The following is a 14,930-nucleotide window of genomic DNA, read 5'->3' on the forward strand; positions in this document are numbered from 1 at the left end:
TTTGTTGCAACAACAAATAACCCTCAAATCTTCAAAGGCTTCTCTCTCACTCAGTTTACCTATAACTGCAGGCCAGTTGTGCTTGTTCTTTCTCCATGTGTCTTCTCTCTATTCTGGCATGTAGCCCTATCTGGAGTACTCTTTTTTTTTTTTCCCTTTCTTTTTTTTTTTTTTTTAAACCAGGGCAAGGGATGACCCCTGCAGATTCTGCTCAAGTAGAGTGTGCATCCCCCTTCCACACACTCCCTCAAAGTCAGTCATGGGCCAGAGAAGACTCAATGGGGAAGGGAAGTGCCCAGAGCCAGGCAGCACAGGTCACATGGCAGCAGGCCGAATGTATAATCCTTTTACATAATACGGTCCTCAAGCAGGCAAATGCAAATAATAAAAAAGCAAGGACTGCTACTCCAGTATTAGACAAGGCAGAATTTGAGCTCAAAAATACCAAATGAAAGAATGAAATTCACTTGCTAATGCTAAAGATACAATTCATAACAAAATTATATTAATTGTGAATATCTACTTACCAAAATATAAATAGCCACCTTTATAAACCAGAAACTACAAGAAATGCAAGACAGACAGAAATGCATTTATAAAAGGAGATCTGACCGGACCCCTTTTGGTTCAAGAAAGTCAAGTGGCCAACAAATAAACACAGATGTGAAAGGCCTGACAACATAATCAATATCTAGATCTCAGGGATCTCTATCCAGGCATATACTCCAATAAGAGAACATCTGCCTTCTTTGCAAGTGTGCAAGGGCCATTCATAAATACCAATCATATATCAGGGGCAAAGAAAACCTCAGTAAGTTCTCTGATTATAATGAAAGAAAACTAGAAATCAAAGCACCTCCACCTCGAACACAACCCATAAACCCTTGGGCTAAAGAGGAAACAAATTATAACAAAAAACACTATATATCAAGATGGGGGGGATACAATTTAAAAACATTAATACAGTTTTAAAGGAAAATTCATCCATGAATATTCGGATCCATATAAATACAATAATGAAAATAGTGAAAAAAAACACCATCTTCCATTCACCCCAAAAAAGCCAGAGGGAAAAATGGAAGAAAGCAATCGAGGTAAAAGCAGAAAACAGGAAAATAATAAAACCCATAAGTCAAAAATATTAGTTGTTTGGAGGAAAAAGATAGAAAGAATCAAGAAAGAAGGGTAAATGCAAAAACACAGAAGTGACAGAGGGAAGAAACTACTGAACTGAAGAACATAAAAAAAAGTCCGTTTGAGGGTTCACTTAAACCTTCAAAACCATAGCATGAGATTAAAAGGAAAATCTCTACATTATTTTTATGAGGCACCTGTAACACTGATACATCAACCTGATGGGCTATACACAAAAGAACCATAAAGAAAATAATTCAAAAGAAAAGAATTAAAAACAGAATCGAATAGCACATTAAAAAAATAAAAATTATATCATAATCCAGAGGGGTTATTCAAGGAATGCCAGAGCAGTTTAATATGAGGACATCCATTAACATATTAGTAACTAAGGAGAAAAATCATGTTTGTCTCCACAGATACTAAAGAGGCCTTCAAAATGTAAGCTTGGGACACCTGGTGGCTCAATTGGTTAAGAGTCTGCCTTCAGCTCAGGTAATGATCTCAGAATCCTTGAATCAAGCCCCAAGTCTGGCTCTTTGCTCAGCAAGGGAGTCTGCTTCTCCCTCATCCTCTGCCCCTCCCCACCCCTCATGCTCTCTCTCTCCGTCTCAAATAAAATCTTTTTTAAAATATAACTCTTCAATATTTAATGAAAACACTCATTAAAACAAGTTGACAGAGATTTCCTTATCATGAATATGCACTTTAAGCAATAAAGTAATGATCTGTTAGTTATTTCAATTATAATTAAATTACCATTACTTGTAAGTCCATTTAAATACAGAAATGGTTAGCATTCTGAAATTCTACTTCTAGCATTTCCTCTCTGTCAAATAAATAAATAAATAAATAAAATCTTAAAAAAAAAAAAAAGAGAGAGAGATCACCTGAAGAAAGAAAATAAAAGCATCATACATAATCAATACAAAGACATAATAAATATAACAAAGCAGGATGACAGATTTAAAAACCAATTATATACCAGTCATACAAACAATGTAAATGGACTGAAGGTTTTTAGATTTGCTCATAAAACAAAAGCCAACTGTGTGCTCAATAAGAGAGATACAACAAAAATAAAGCTATTCTGAAAAGGCTTAAGATTAAAGAGATGAACCCTAAGTGTTAGTCACTGAAAATGCTTTAAAGGTACAAAAGCTTTACTGATCTTACCATCTAATCAAATGAACACAAAGTGAAGCATAAGAACAGATTGCAAAGTATCCTAGAACTTGGATGATTCTGTGTCCTGGCTGGATGGACAGACACCCATCTTCCTGGCAGCTCGAAAATATCCCAGCTTGGACAACCTACTCATGGCCACTACGTAACTCACAGAAACAGGGAACCATTGGAAAAAAGAATTAAAAGTAGAACTACAATTTAATTTAAAAAATTAAATTGTAAAATTATAATTTAAAAAATTTTAAAAATTAAAAAAAATTTTTTAAAATTAAAACTAGAATTACAATTTAAATGTTATTCATATATAAACATTAATATTCAGAGATTGACAGTTAACTAAATAAAATCAAGAGGTAAGAGAAAATACAAGGCCATGCAACTATTCATCATTTTTAGCAGAGTCAATAGATATTGTCTAAAATTAGTAAATCAGGAAGTAGAAGTATTCCAAAATTATTTAGAATTACAGTGGTAATCATCAGAAAAATTAAAAGGAAATTAAAAATCATTACTTCTTGGGAGTATCATTCTTCTTTAGGAGAGAGGAGACTCAGGGAATACTTTACTTTTTAATTGGAACTTTACCATAGTCCTTGCATTTTTCTCACATATGTAGAAGCTACTACATTTATAATAAACACATATTTAAGTAAAACATAGAAGGAAGTGACATGAACTCCCCTTCACTTTGTTGCCTTTGCTCTTGAAAACTAAAGAGAAAAAAAATCAGCATGATAGGAGGATTCACACATTCTCTCCACCAATATCCACTAAGTGCCTACTGCATGACACAGGTCGAGTGAGGTGTGGGGTGAGAGCAATGACAGAGGACAGACTCCCCAGGAGCTTACATTCTGGAGCTACACACCACCATGGGTCCTCCCTACCTCTTCTAAACAAGTGTACCTCACAGAGCTCACAACAATGAGAGAACAGAGGTGAACACTGCAAATGCAAACAATATAGGCCAATCTAGAACGATTTTATCATTTGATACACAAACTATAACTTGGCACTAAAACTAGAAAACAAAACCAACCCCCCCCCTTTTGTAAAAAGAGGAGTGGTGGGGAGGGACAGTGGGAGAGAGAAGAAGAAAATCTCAAGCAGGTTCCACACTCAGCAAGGAGCCTGACTCAGGCCTCAATCCCACCACCCTGAGATCATGACCTGAGCCAAAACCAAGAGTTGGTTGCTTAACTGAATGAGCCATCCAGGTGCCCCTAATGCTTTACAAATGCTATCATATGTCCTTACCACATTTTGGCAAAACTTAAAAACAGACTTTGTAGAAATAAGGCTGAGTGAAGAATACTCATAATTAATGGCCTACAATATTTAAGAAATAAAAATTTAAGAAAATAGTAATTTTCTTTTTTCTTTTTTTTTTTTTAACAGATTTTATTTATTTGACAGATCACAAGCAGACAAAGAGGCAGGGGGTGCAGGGTGGGGGTGAGGTGGGGTAGGCCCCCTGCTGAGCAGAGAGCCAGATGCAGGGCTGGATCCCAGGACCCTGAGATCATGACCTGAGCCAAAGGCAGGCTTAACCCAGTGAGCCACCCAGGTGCCCCGAAATATTCCCAATTTTCAAAAATAGCTAAGAAATTACAGACTCAATAGCATCAAGATAACCCAATAGGGTCTTTCATTAAATTTGACACTGCCAAATTCATGGCTCTTTACAAGCTTTATGGCTGGGCAACAACCCAAAGCGAAAGACAGCATTAGCCATGCAGAACATCTTCCAATTGTCATTCTTAAGCAGCCATTCTCTGTGATGTGCACTGTGCAGGCTATCCCCAATCTGGCCTCCTATTAACAAGGAAAAGACAGTAAGAGAGACCTTAGCAATTCAAAACTACGTCACACTCAGGCCAGTTTAAGATCTTACTGGCAGTTCATTAAGATTCTATAATTGAATTTGAAATTAACTACAAAATTCCATAGCTCGTCCCTGGGAAAAAATGAAATGAAAACACTGCTCTTTTGGTGGTAGTTTTGCTATACTGTGCTAAGCTCTTCAGAAATAGTAAATTTTAATTCAATACTACAGCTATAAAAACACACGACTTTCTAAACTGGCAGTCAAGGAGAAAAGCAGAACATGCATAATAGGTATTTTGTGATGGTGGCATCCCTCAGTGGTTCGCTAACATCTTGGAGACAAGAATGGGACTTGTGCCTTTTACACAGAATACATGACTGACCTTTCCTTAGGAATATACAATGTGTATTTTCAACTAACCTTACTGAAAGCAACAAAGAAGAGAAAAAGAATAGTACAGAGAATACAGTATTGCCATAAAACCTGTGTGGGTGGTGGATAAACAGGGGGTGAAGAAGTTAAGCTCCTAATACATTTTAATCTGCAGTTTGGATTATGAGAAGGAGTCCATACAAAGTACTCTACAATATGCTGAGCACCTTCTAATGGCGGCCAATGTCTTTAGAACAGCATCACCTGCTCCCTTTAAAGCACTAACTGGTCAGCTCTTAACTACATTGGGCTTGGATGATACTCATGATACACATCAGTTATGTATGTTCAGTGAATTCAGGAGTCTGACACTGGGAGATGGACTACACTGTGGTTTCAAGAAAGGATAACAAGTAGATGGAAAATTTCTATATCAAAGGAAGGGTGGCAGGGTGGACTAACATGTGCTCCAGCCTAGAAGGATGAGGAGAGGTACAAATGATGCCAAATATATTGGAAGATTCTAAACATCTAAAACTGATACAGAATCAGTCTTCCTATTGGTACTGACAGAGAAACTAGGCCTGGTTTTCGGCTTCAAATAATTATATACCATTAAAACTCATAGAACCCTGAGCACTCTTCTTCCCTAAACTTTCCTGGAGCCAACATTCACTGAAAATAACACAGTCCCCCATAGGATAAATAAACTTAAATGGTACAAAGCTCTTTCAAATCTTTAATTAAAAGACCAAAGACCTAGTCCTCAAGGTCTTTGGCTCTGAAATTCTGGCAGTCACCTAATCTGTCTGGCTCTTTGCTTCCTCGGTAAGTAGTGGCTGACAATTTTTATGAATATGCTAATTAATATTTCATAATCACATCTCCAATGGTTCTAAATGTTTTACAAGCATAAACTCACTCAACCCTCACTGTAAGATATATTATTATTATCCCTTTTTATAACAGACGAAACTAATGCACAGAAAGGCTAAATACCTTGCCACCCCCGCCCCCTGCGCCATCCAAAAGCTAAGACAATCAACTGGCCTGCCATATCCAGGCCTAGGATGAAGTTACTTTTGTGCAAACTGACTGTAAAGGGCGAAGGTTAAATAAAGTCTTCCTATACCTTCTGTCAATGAAACAGGTGATCAACAATCAAGGAGAAAACAGACGCTTGTTTATAAATAAAAGCCTTTTTAAAATCCTTTTAGGATTACTGGCTCAAGACTTGGCCTAGTTTCATAAAAACAATAAACACGACACCTCTTCACAAAAAGAAGGGTTCCCCTGAGACCAGTATCAAGTGCTGTAATGTTTTACTCTGCCAATTATAGATTCTCTTCCAGGGAAGTACATTCTGACTTGAAATCTTCTGTGACATTAAGATCACCTCTAGGCAGGAGGTGCTAGGACATTAAATTTTATATGAATATATTTTAAATGTGCTGTGAATCACAGAAAGGAGCTATTGTTTGGTGTTAGCATCAAGTATTAGGTAGTGCTCCTTAAGTAACAGCATATATCGGGGTAACTTTTAAAGGGGGAACAGTGTTTCTTAAGTATCACTGTATATCTGGGTAACTTTTAAAGGAGGGGACTTGTGATTAATTGCTATGTTTGGAACTACAAATCCTATGAGAAATTTAGAAACCAGCTAGGATAAATGCCCTTTGAGAGGTTCCTGCAGATAGGAACCCTTACCTTTACGCATCTTTCCATCCTACTACAGTGCTCTGCATGAAAGCTGCGTCTAAGCATTTCCTGGGGATGTATCAATGGTAGTGTTTTATTATAATCAAAAGAATCCTGGTGGTAAAACAAACAGATTCCAAACTGAATTCAGAGCAGAAATAAACCTGTCTAATAATGCAACGATTAAGTACTGGTCCTTCTCAAAAATAAAAATATGCTCTTGCTCGGCAGATCTTTCACTTTCAAAAAGAAAAACAACAACAAAAACCACAAGGAAATTTCAGCCTCTCTAATCCTAAATAGCTGAATCATTCACATATTTAACCGCCCAGAACTGTCAGTGCAAGCTCTGCTTTTTGCTAAGTCTGAATTTAAGACCTTCCCTAGGAGAACATGGGAGAATTACAGAAAATTAACGGGATTCCCAAAAGACACCTACTTAGACAGGAGCTGCGTTATCCTTAATCAAACAGCAGGCCCTGGCAAACCCATCAATCTCTGCTGAAGTAAAAATACTACGCTGAGGAAACGTACTCGTTCTCCAACGAACGTTTATTAAATATCTACTTGGCGCAAGGCAAACCCGCAGACGATCTCTGGAATGGGGGCGCCACGCCAGTCTGCTGCTCCGCGGGGCCCACCGCTCAGCCAGATGCGCCCAGATGCAAGGGTCAGGCGCCGGGGCGGGGGGGGGGGGCGGGGGTGTCCCCGGACCTGCCCCTCCGGCTCCTCCTGGGCTGGCCTCCCACCAACACCGGTCTCCTAGAGATGCAGCTTCAACCATGGCGAAATGAACAAATGTGTCCCGCAGCCGCGGCGACAGCACCCTCCAGGTGAGACGGTGGGGCACCCCCCCACCAACGCAAGGATAACACCCGGCAGGTGGGGGCGTGGAGGGCATGGGGGCCCTCTGGGGACCCCAGGGGCTGTCTGGACGGTGTGGGGGCTGAGGGACCCCGAAAGATTCTGGAGGTTCCAGGAGGTACGGGGGTGAGGTCTGGGGACCCAAGGGCATCTCTGGAGGGAGGGCGGGGGTTCTGAGAGCCACCGGGGCATTCTTGGAGGGGGTGCTTCAAGGATGCCCTAAGGCTTAGGAGCTGTCCGGAAGATGCAGGGGAAATGAGGACCCACAGGCGTCTCAGGGGAGAGAGGGGATTCAACAGGACACGCAAGGGGGCAACTGGCTGGGGAGGGGGCCCGCGACGGGAGACCCCCCCCTCAGGGCACTCGCAGTCTGGTGCTCACCCAAACAGCCCTCGGAGGAAGGAGTGGGAGGCCTTGACTCGCTTCTCGGCCTCCGCCATCAGCTGCACTGCCTCACGCTCCTTCCCCGCGTTGTCCATGTCGCCCGCTGCAGCCACCACAACCTCCTCAGCCGGTTCCGACGCGCCTTCCGCGCCTTCGCCCTCCTCTCGCAGAGGCGGGGAGCGCCGGCGAGGCGCGCAAGGCCTATCGGGACTTGTAGTGCCGGGTCCGGTCCTGAAGGCGGAGATGTGTGAGGCGTTAACTACATTTCCCAGAAGGCCGCAGAGCGGGGCGGGGTGGGGATCAGAGCTTGCAGACTGCCAGCGCCAGGGATTTCGGGGCGAGAGGCGTGACTCTCCGTAGGGGTCTTAGTCCAAGGTGAACTTTAATCTTTTAAGTATGCGGGGGAAATGGAAGATGACGCCCGGCTCTCTAGTAAGGATAACCTCAAACACGCAGTATCACGTTGGTTCAGGAATCCCTTGCTCACCGCGACTGACATCTGGCGAGGCGATGGACGAGGAAACGGGAGGTAACAGATTGGAACGTTCAGCCTACGCGCAAGTTCTGCAGGAGGGAATCTAACGCAGCCACCGAAAGCAAATTCATTAACCATGTGATGCCCATCCACCCACCCACCCACCAGCAACAGCTGGCAGAAAGAGCCATTTTTATCCCCAGAGCAAGGCGTTTAAGAATTTATCATTTTCCCCAATATAAATTAAGAGTTATTTTTCATGTTACAACCTAATGTGGGTCTTCTCTTCCTTGGTTATAAATAAGTTGCATTTAGGCTACATATGCATAATCCACTCTTTTAATTGACTGAATTATTTCCCATGTTTGGGAGGCTTTGAGCTCTCTTTTCCTTTACACGGTGCTAGCCGTAGAGACTGAGTCTCCTCGGGCACAATTTGGCCTGCCCAGAGGTCTTCTAATTTCAGGGCAGAAGTATCCATAGATAGATGCTATCATGTGCCAACAATTTCCAGGCCCGTCCTGGAGGGAGTGGCTATTTTTGTTTTGTTTTTGTTTTATACAAAATCTAGATAGACCATTTACATTTGGCAATGCTAAAGCAATGGTGGTGAAACAAGAAAATCACTGCCAAATGAGAACTTGTGACAAAGTCAAACTATTAATAAATACACTGTGGGCACTGGCACATGAAATATATCTAAGAGAATGAGGCTGTCTTCGGAGACCAAGGCAACAAAGGCCAAACTCCTAGAAAGGTAACTAAAGCATCTGTTGCAGAGTCCATACATTGAAGGCACTCTAGAGATGGAAGTGTCAGGTCTTCAGGCAGAATTTATTCACTAAATGCAGTATTCTAACTTTGAAAACCTAATTTGTGTTCTTTTATAGCAGTATTGGAGAATAAGGAGGCAGGAAATTAGAAGTGTCAGTAAATGTAGGATTAAAGAGAAAAACTGCAAAATCAGACATAAACATTTGAAAAGCAGAGCAATCCATGGGGATTTCATGGAGTCGGCCCAACTCAAAAGCTCCTAAGTGCAGCATCAATATGTTGATTTAAGCAGCTCCCAAAGCTGGCCCAAAGTAAAAGGATGTTCAAAAATACTGATCTCTAAGCTGCTAGCTTTTTAAATCAGGATCTCCTGAGGTTGGGGACTAGGAAATGTACATTTTAAAAAGAATTCTCTGTGCACTATTGTAAAGCATACAATTCTAGATTCTCAAATCTGTGGTCAGCTCAAAAGGAGGTAGAATAGACTGCCTCCTCTAAGCCAGAACATGCAGCTAGGGGTGACAGGGTACATCCTGACATTTTTTTTTATGTTTCTGGGTATTTCTTTCATTCTCTTGTTTCTGACAGGCACTCCCATCCTTCCCCAATCCACACCCAAGTGGGAAAAAAACTTCAAATCACAATTTTATAAAGCACTTGTTTTCTTCTTGCAGAGACTAGATAAGGGAATGTAGCAGGACACAGAGACAAAACTCAAAGAACAAGGATAACAAGAGACAGATGAGGAATCCTCCAAGCAGGAGGGAGATGGGGACCTGCACTCTTGTGGACCAGGGAAAGAGTGAAGCCCTCAAGTAGAAACTGTCCTAGAGTAGGCACGAAGGACCCATGATGTACACCTGTGATGACCAGGATGGTAGCCACTCACCACAAGAGGCCATTTAAATCTAACTCAAATAATATGAAATCAAATGTAAAATTTTGTTTCTCAGTCACTCTAACCACATTTCAAATGCTCAATTGGAATGCACAAATACAGATCATTTCGATTTATTGCACAAAGTTGGCATTGCTGGTCTAGACATGTCTTGCCTCTCAGCAGCTCTGGACACTTGGAAGAAGAGACTTCAGACAGTTTCTTAGAAGATGGAGCAAGAAAGGAGGAGTCTGCATACTTTACCAGGCAGAACAAAACACAACCTGCAGGCCTTTCCTTACCATCAGGGAAGACTCATGGGCATTCAGACTGAATGAACACTGGAAGTTAAACTGGAATGTTGAGTGTCCAACTATTCACCCTGAGATGTGCTCTGCAAAGGCAAGGCTGAAGCCATTTAAGAATAGCCAGCTGTTAGAGAGGCAGGATCGGAAAATGGTCTGTGTGAAAAACAAGGTATGGTCCTTTGTATGTTTTCATAGAAGGGTGTGCAGCATGGGAAGAGTCCTGTGTGGAGACCAGCACCAAGGGAAGGTGCAGTGGGCACAAATGCATTGTATCTCCAGGATTGTCCAGACTAATGTCTTGAGTGGCCAGTGCAGCAGCCCAATGCACTGGGTGAGTATCTCCCACGCCGCTGAGTTCAGCTGGCTCCCAGGACCACTGCCTAACCCACACCTGAGCAGCAGCTACGTGAGGAGCAGTTCACCTAATGTCATCCCTCCCTTTGATTCCAAAGTCTGTGGGAAACCTCTGGCTATGACTAGCATTGGGTGTTCCCATGTCTGTGGGTCCCAATTGCTAGCACCTGAAATTCTCCTCAGGGTTCTCTTTGGCCTTCCAGGCTGCTCTGCTTGAATGCCAAAGAAATGAGGAGGATTAATTAACTACATTAACAAGGAAATTAGTACTTCTTGGCCTCATAAGAGCAGCTCCCAATCAATGAGTGTTGGAAAATTGGAAGATAAGTACCCTTCTGGTGGGACAACTCTGAGCAATGTTTTACACTCTCTCCTAGGGATCCGCAGTGGCAATGAGCTCCAGCTGTTCACAGTAGAACACTGTTTGTTCTGTACTCTTTATTGACTTTCTTCCCTTGCCTTTCCCCACACTCCTACTGGTGCTGCCTTCTGGTGTCACCTCCCAGGAAATTGCTTTCCCTAGAATCCTGGTCTCAAGGTCTGCTTCTGGGACCACACAAACTAAGATAGGGGGCATATGCACTGAGGAACAGTAGGTGTGTTCTGGTACCCAGGCACAATCATGGTGTTCATTACAAATTCATAAACCGATATTGTCATCTGTGAATAACTGTATACTTGGGGTTCCAGTTGCCACTTCACATGTAGGGGTGTAAAGCTATAGCAGTTGTTTATTATTGTTATCACTTGTGGTTCTGGGCCCTGACTGGGCTCAGATGGGTTGTTTTCACTTGAGGGTTTCTCACTCAGGTGGTAGCTGGAGCTGTGGTCATCTTAGGGCTACTCATGCCTGCTGCCTGAGAGGGGAAGACTCTAAAGGCTAGACCAGCTGAGCTTCCTAGTACCTCTCTCTGAATGTTTGCATGGTGGCCAGGGCTCCAAAGGTGCTAGAGGAATGGTAGCCAGACGGCTGCTGAATTACTTTTACGATTTAATGTCTCAAGTTTGAAGCATCAGTTCTGTTTTCCTGAAGAAAATTGCTCAGGTTCACCTGTCTTCAAGGACAGGGTCTTACAGGATTTGCAGATGTGTTAAACCCACCAGGGTTGTATTCAAGGGAGCCTGGTTGCACAACAAATCTGTGAAGCTGGACTCCTCCAGGCTGGGGAGCAGCCTGTCACCTGCAAGGGCCTTGGAACCCTGGGAGACTCTGCCCCAACTTCACTGATATCTCAGCCTTATTTCTGTCTTTACTCAAAGAGTGGCTCAAAGGTGTCGGGAGGGAGAAGGCCTGGGCTGCTCCAGTGTGGTCCCCTTTAGAAGGCAGTGAAGAAAAGAATTCATTCCAGGTTCTTCATCCAAAAGCATCCACATAATGAATTCATGAAAATAAATGTTCTCTATTCATGTTGATGAGGTTGGGCTTCCGCAGTTTGTGCAGCTTTGAGGTTAGAATTTAATTACTCTATTTATGGTCATTCTTTTCATTTTCCTCATGGACTCACAAAATCTGAGAAAATTGAATGGGGAACTTCAGAGGGATAATTAAATAAGTGGTTTTTATTATATATATATTTTTAACCTTCAAGCCAGTAGTAGTGTGTGTATGTTTGTGTGTTTGAGAGATTTCACGTGTCGAAATTGCTACAAATATTCCTGAAGACAGCTTTGTTAATTATTTATATTTATTTTATATTTAAATATTATATTTAAATATTTATTTATATTTATTATTTTTAATTATATTTGTTAATATTCTTTTCTTAAGAAATTATTCTGTGAAGTTTAGACCAAAATATTAGAAAAAGCAAAATTAAATTTACAAAATATCTGTTAAAGGAAACATAGAAAATGGTAAATTAAGTTCAAGTAAATACTTCTGAAAAAGTAATATTGTCATTAATTAATGTTCTTCTTTTCATGAACTGATATGAAATTCCACCACACAGCTTAAAATTAACTGGATGCTTTTAAAAATGCCAAATGGACGTAAGAACCAAGATTACCCAACTTTTATTTATGTAATGAAATATTCTAAGACTTTTCTTCTCAATAGTTGATATAGTTCTTGCCAGAGTTATGGTTCTAAACTACAGGCACAATGACTTACAAAGAAAATGGGTGTACTTCCTGGACTGTTTTGATTTCCTTTCACATTATTATTTTAATTTAATTGATCTAAATTTCTTTAACTAGAAGAAATTTTAGGAAAAAGTCAGCCATTTCTACTAGATTTTTTGTTGTTGTTGTTGTTGTTTGTTTGTTTCTATCAAATCTTTTTAAACCTACAGATGCACAGGTATTATTAGAATGTATATCTGTATTTCATTTTTAGGATATATAAGCATTTTCCAGATTGCTACTGATCTTTGCAATTAAGCCCACTCCACGCTGTCATAGTGACTGTATTTGAAAATACAGTAAATGCTCAGCATTAACGGGTTCTGTATTTGCAAATTTGTCTATTTGCTAAAATCCATTTATAAGCCTCATATCATTACTATGCATTTCTGCAGTTGTTTACAGACATGTGTAGAGCCATGAAAAATTTGAGTGACATGATATACATGTTTTCAGCTCAGGCTGGACAAAGCAACACTGTTTTTTGTTGTTGTTTTTTTTAAGCTCATACTGTAAATAAGTGTCCTGGTGATCTTCAGCACAAGAAGATGGTGCTGTGCTTTAGGGAGAAGATACATGTTAGATAAGATTTGTTCAGGCACAAGTTATAATGCTGTTGTCTATGAGTTCAGTGTTAACATGCCAAGATATGTGTCAAATAAAAGCAAGGTTTTGTGTTAATGGGCTTACAAAAATGTGACCAGAGACTCAAGGGAACCAAACCTGTGCTTCCCTTAGGAGCAATGGTTCAGTACTTGTTAACTCAGTGTTTGTAGTGATTTTCTAGACCGTAACTACTTCAATTGAGAATTGGCTGTACATTGGGAGAGTGTCCAAATAAAGAAATGCAGCTGCATGTAGACTCTCTCTTTCCCAGTCCCTAAAAGACATGGACAAAAAGTAACAAACTAGCAGCTCTTCCAGGGAATTAAGATAAAGGGAAATGTCCCTGTGTTTGATCAACCCCCCATCCCACGTATTACCTTGCTTTCTGCTGTTCTCTGCCCCAAGAGGCTTATCTGTAGGGACTCCACCAATAGGGTCCCATGTCCTCTGACTTCTGGTGCAGGAGGCCAATGAGGTACCCAGCCTGAGGTGGAGGGCAGAAAGTGAGTGAGATCAAGGCATTTGTTCCCTGGTCCCTCTGCCAGGTAGTCAGCTGAGGCTCCCTGACATCTCGATTACTCCCCTTATCTTCCAGCAAATGACAGTCCTGTGCCCTTGGATTCATTTATACCTGCAACATTGTAAGTATCCCCTTTAAATAAACCTTCCTATTTTCATCATGGCTCTATCTACTGCAGGGACCCTGACTGACATGTTCCCCAGCTTTGTTGTATAAGGTGCAATCTTGAGACCCAAACTAGTAAAGGTCTGTGTAAGAAAGGAAAATCTTGGGCAAGTCTCACTCAGGAACATGGATACAAGAATTCTGAATGAGATATTAGCAAATACACCTGGCACAAAAATATTGATGGTTATGGACATAAGTGTGAAATGCTTAACTTTAAAACTATTCAAAGTTTTTTTTTTTTAATTGAAGTATAATTAGTGTCACATGAGTTTTGGGTGAAATCTTTCAGAAGTTTTAGATGAAAATACAGGAAAGTAGCTTCATGACCTTGACTTCCTAAGTGAGATATCAAAACTGCAAACCATAAGAGAAAAGATCAATACATTTCCTCCATTAAGATGAAGGATTTCTTTTCACTAACATAGCATAGAACTCAAATGAAAAGACAAAATCACAACCCAGAAAAGGTATCCACAGCAAATATACCCCAAAATTGTTATTACTAAGGATAAAGAAACCCTGCAAATCAATAGGAGGCAAACAACCACATAGAAAAGATGGACAAAGGACTTGAACACTTGAAAGTTACAACAAAGTTTGGGCCTCTTCAACTTCTGCTGCTTGTTGCTTCAGGAGGATGGTTGCCTGCTCACAGGAAAACGGAAGTCCAGCTGGAGCACCACCGTCTGCAGAGACTATGTGCTTTTTATTTGCTTTCAAAATGAGACATGAGGGTTCCTTAAATGGAGTAGCCTGTTTAGGAGCTGGTAAGCCGATGCTGTACCAGGGAGAATGGCCACAGAAAGGAGACCAAAGGCTGCATGAGGACAATGGCCAGCTGACAAACCCTGTTACCCTCGGTCCCCAGGTGAAGGTCCTACAGAGACATTGAGAATATTCTGTGTCTTGTGACATGTCTGACTTTCTGAGCCTTGTGATTTCCCCTGTTCCCTTGACTGGAAAGGGAAATTGTACACTGAGCCTTTTGGGGCAATGCCAGCTCTGAGCCATCTGTAGTACCACCTTGTCATTGTTGACATTTTGCGCCTGCTGCTGGCCTGCTCCCCGGGACCAGCGGGCATCTCCAGCCAATGTCAGCCGTACTCTTCTGCTGCAGCTCCAGGGATGAGGGCTCAGGGGCTTGGGGCTGTCATTGGAGCTGCCACTAGCAGCCGAAGCAATGCTCCCCTGCAGCTGTGCTTGGGAGAGTACTCAAGTAGGTGCCCAGACTGTTCCTCGCTGGGCTGGCTTTGAGGGGT

General features: G+C 41.5%; 1 protein-coding gene across 1 annotated transcript in view; it reads right to left on the reverse strand.

The window, feature by feature from the left end:
- NAPB (NSF attachment protein beta) overlaps window positions 1-7,651 on the reverse strand; it is a 49,919-nt gene extending 42,268 nt beyond the window's left edge. Inside the window, exon 1 of the mRNA XM_032351576.1 lies at window positions 7,466-7,651. Within this exon, the coding sequence (XP_032207467.1) occupies window positions 7,466-7,563 (98 nt within the window). The 5' untranslated portion in view covers window positions 7,564-7,651. The remainder of the gene's footprint in view (window positions 1-7,465) is intronic.
- Between the last annotated feature and the right edge of the window lie 7,279 nt (window positions 7,652-14,930).

Source organism: Mustela erminea, chromosome 7, assembly GCF_009829155.1.
Source record: "Mustela erminea isolate mMusErm1 chromosome 7, mMusErm1.Pri, whole genome shotgun sequence".
In the NCBI taxonomy this organism is placed as follows: domain Eukaryota; kingdom Metazoa; phylum Chordata; class Mammalia; order Carnivora; family Mustelidae; genus Mustela; species Mustela erminea.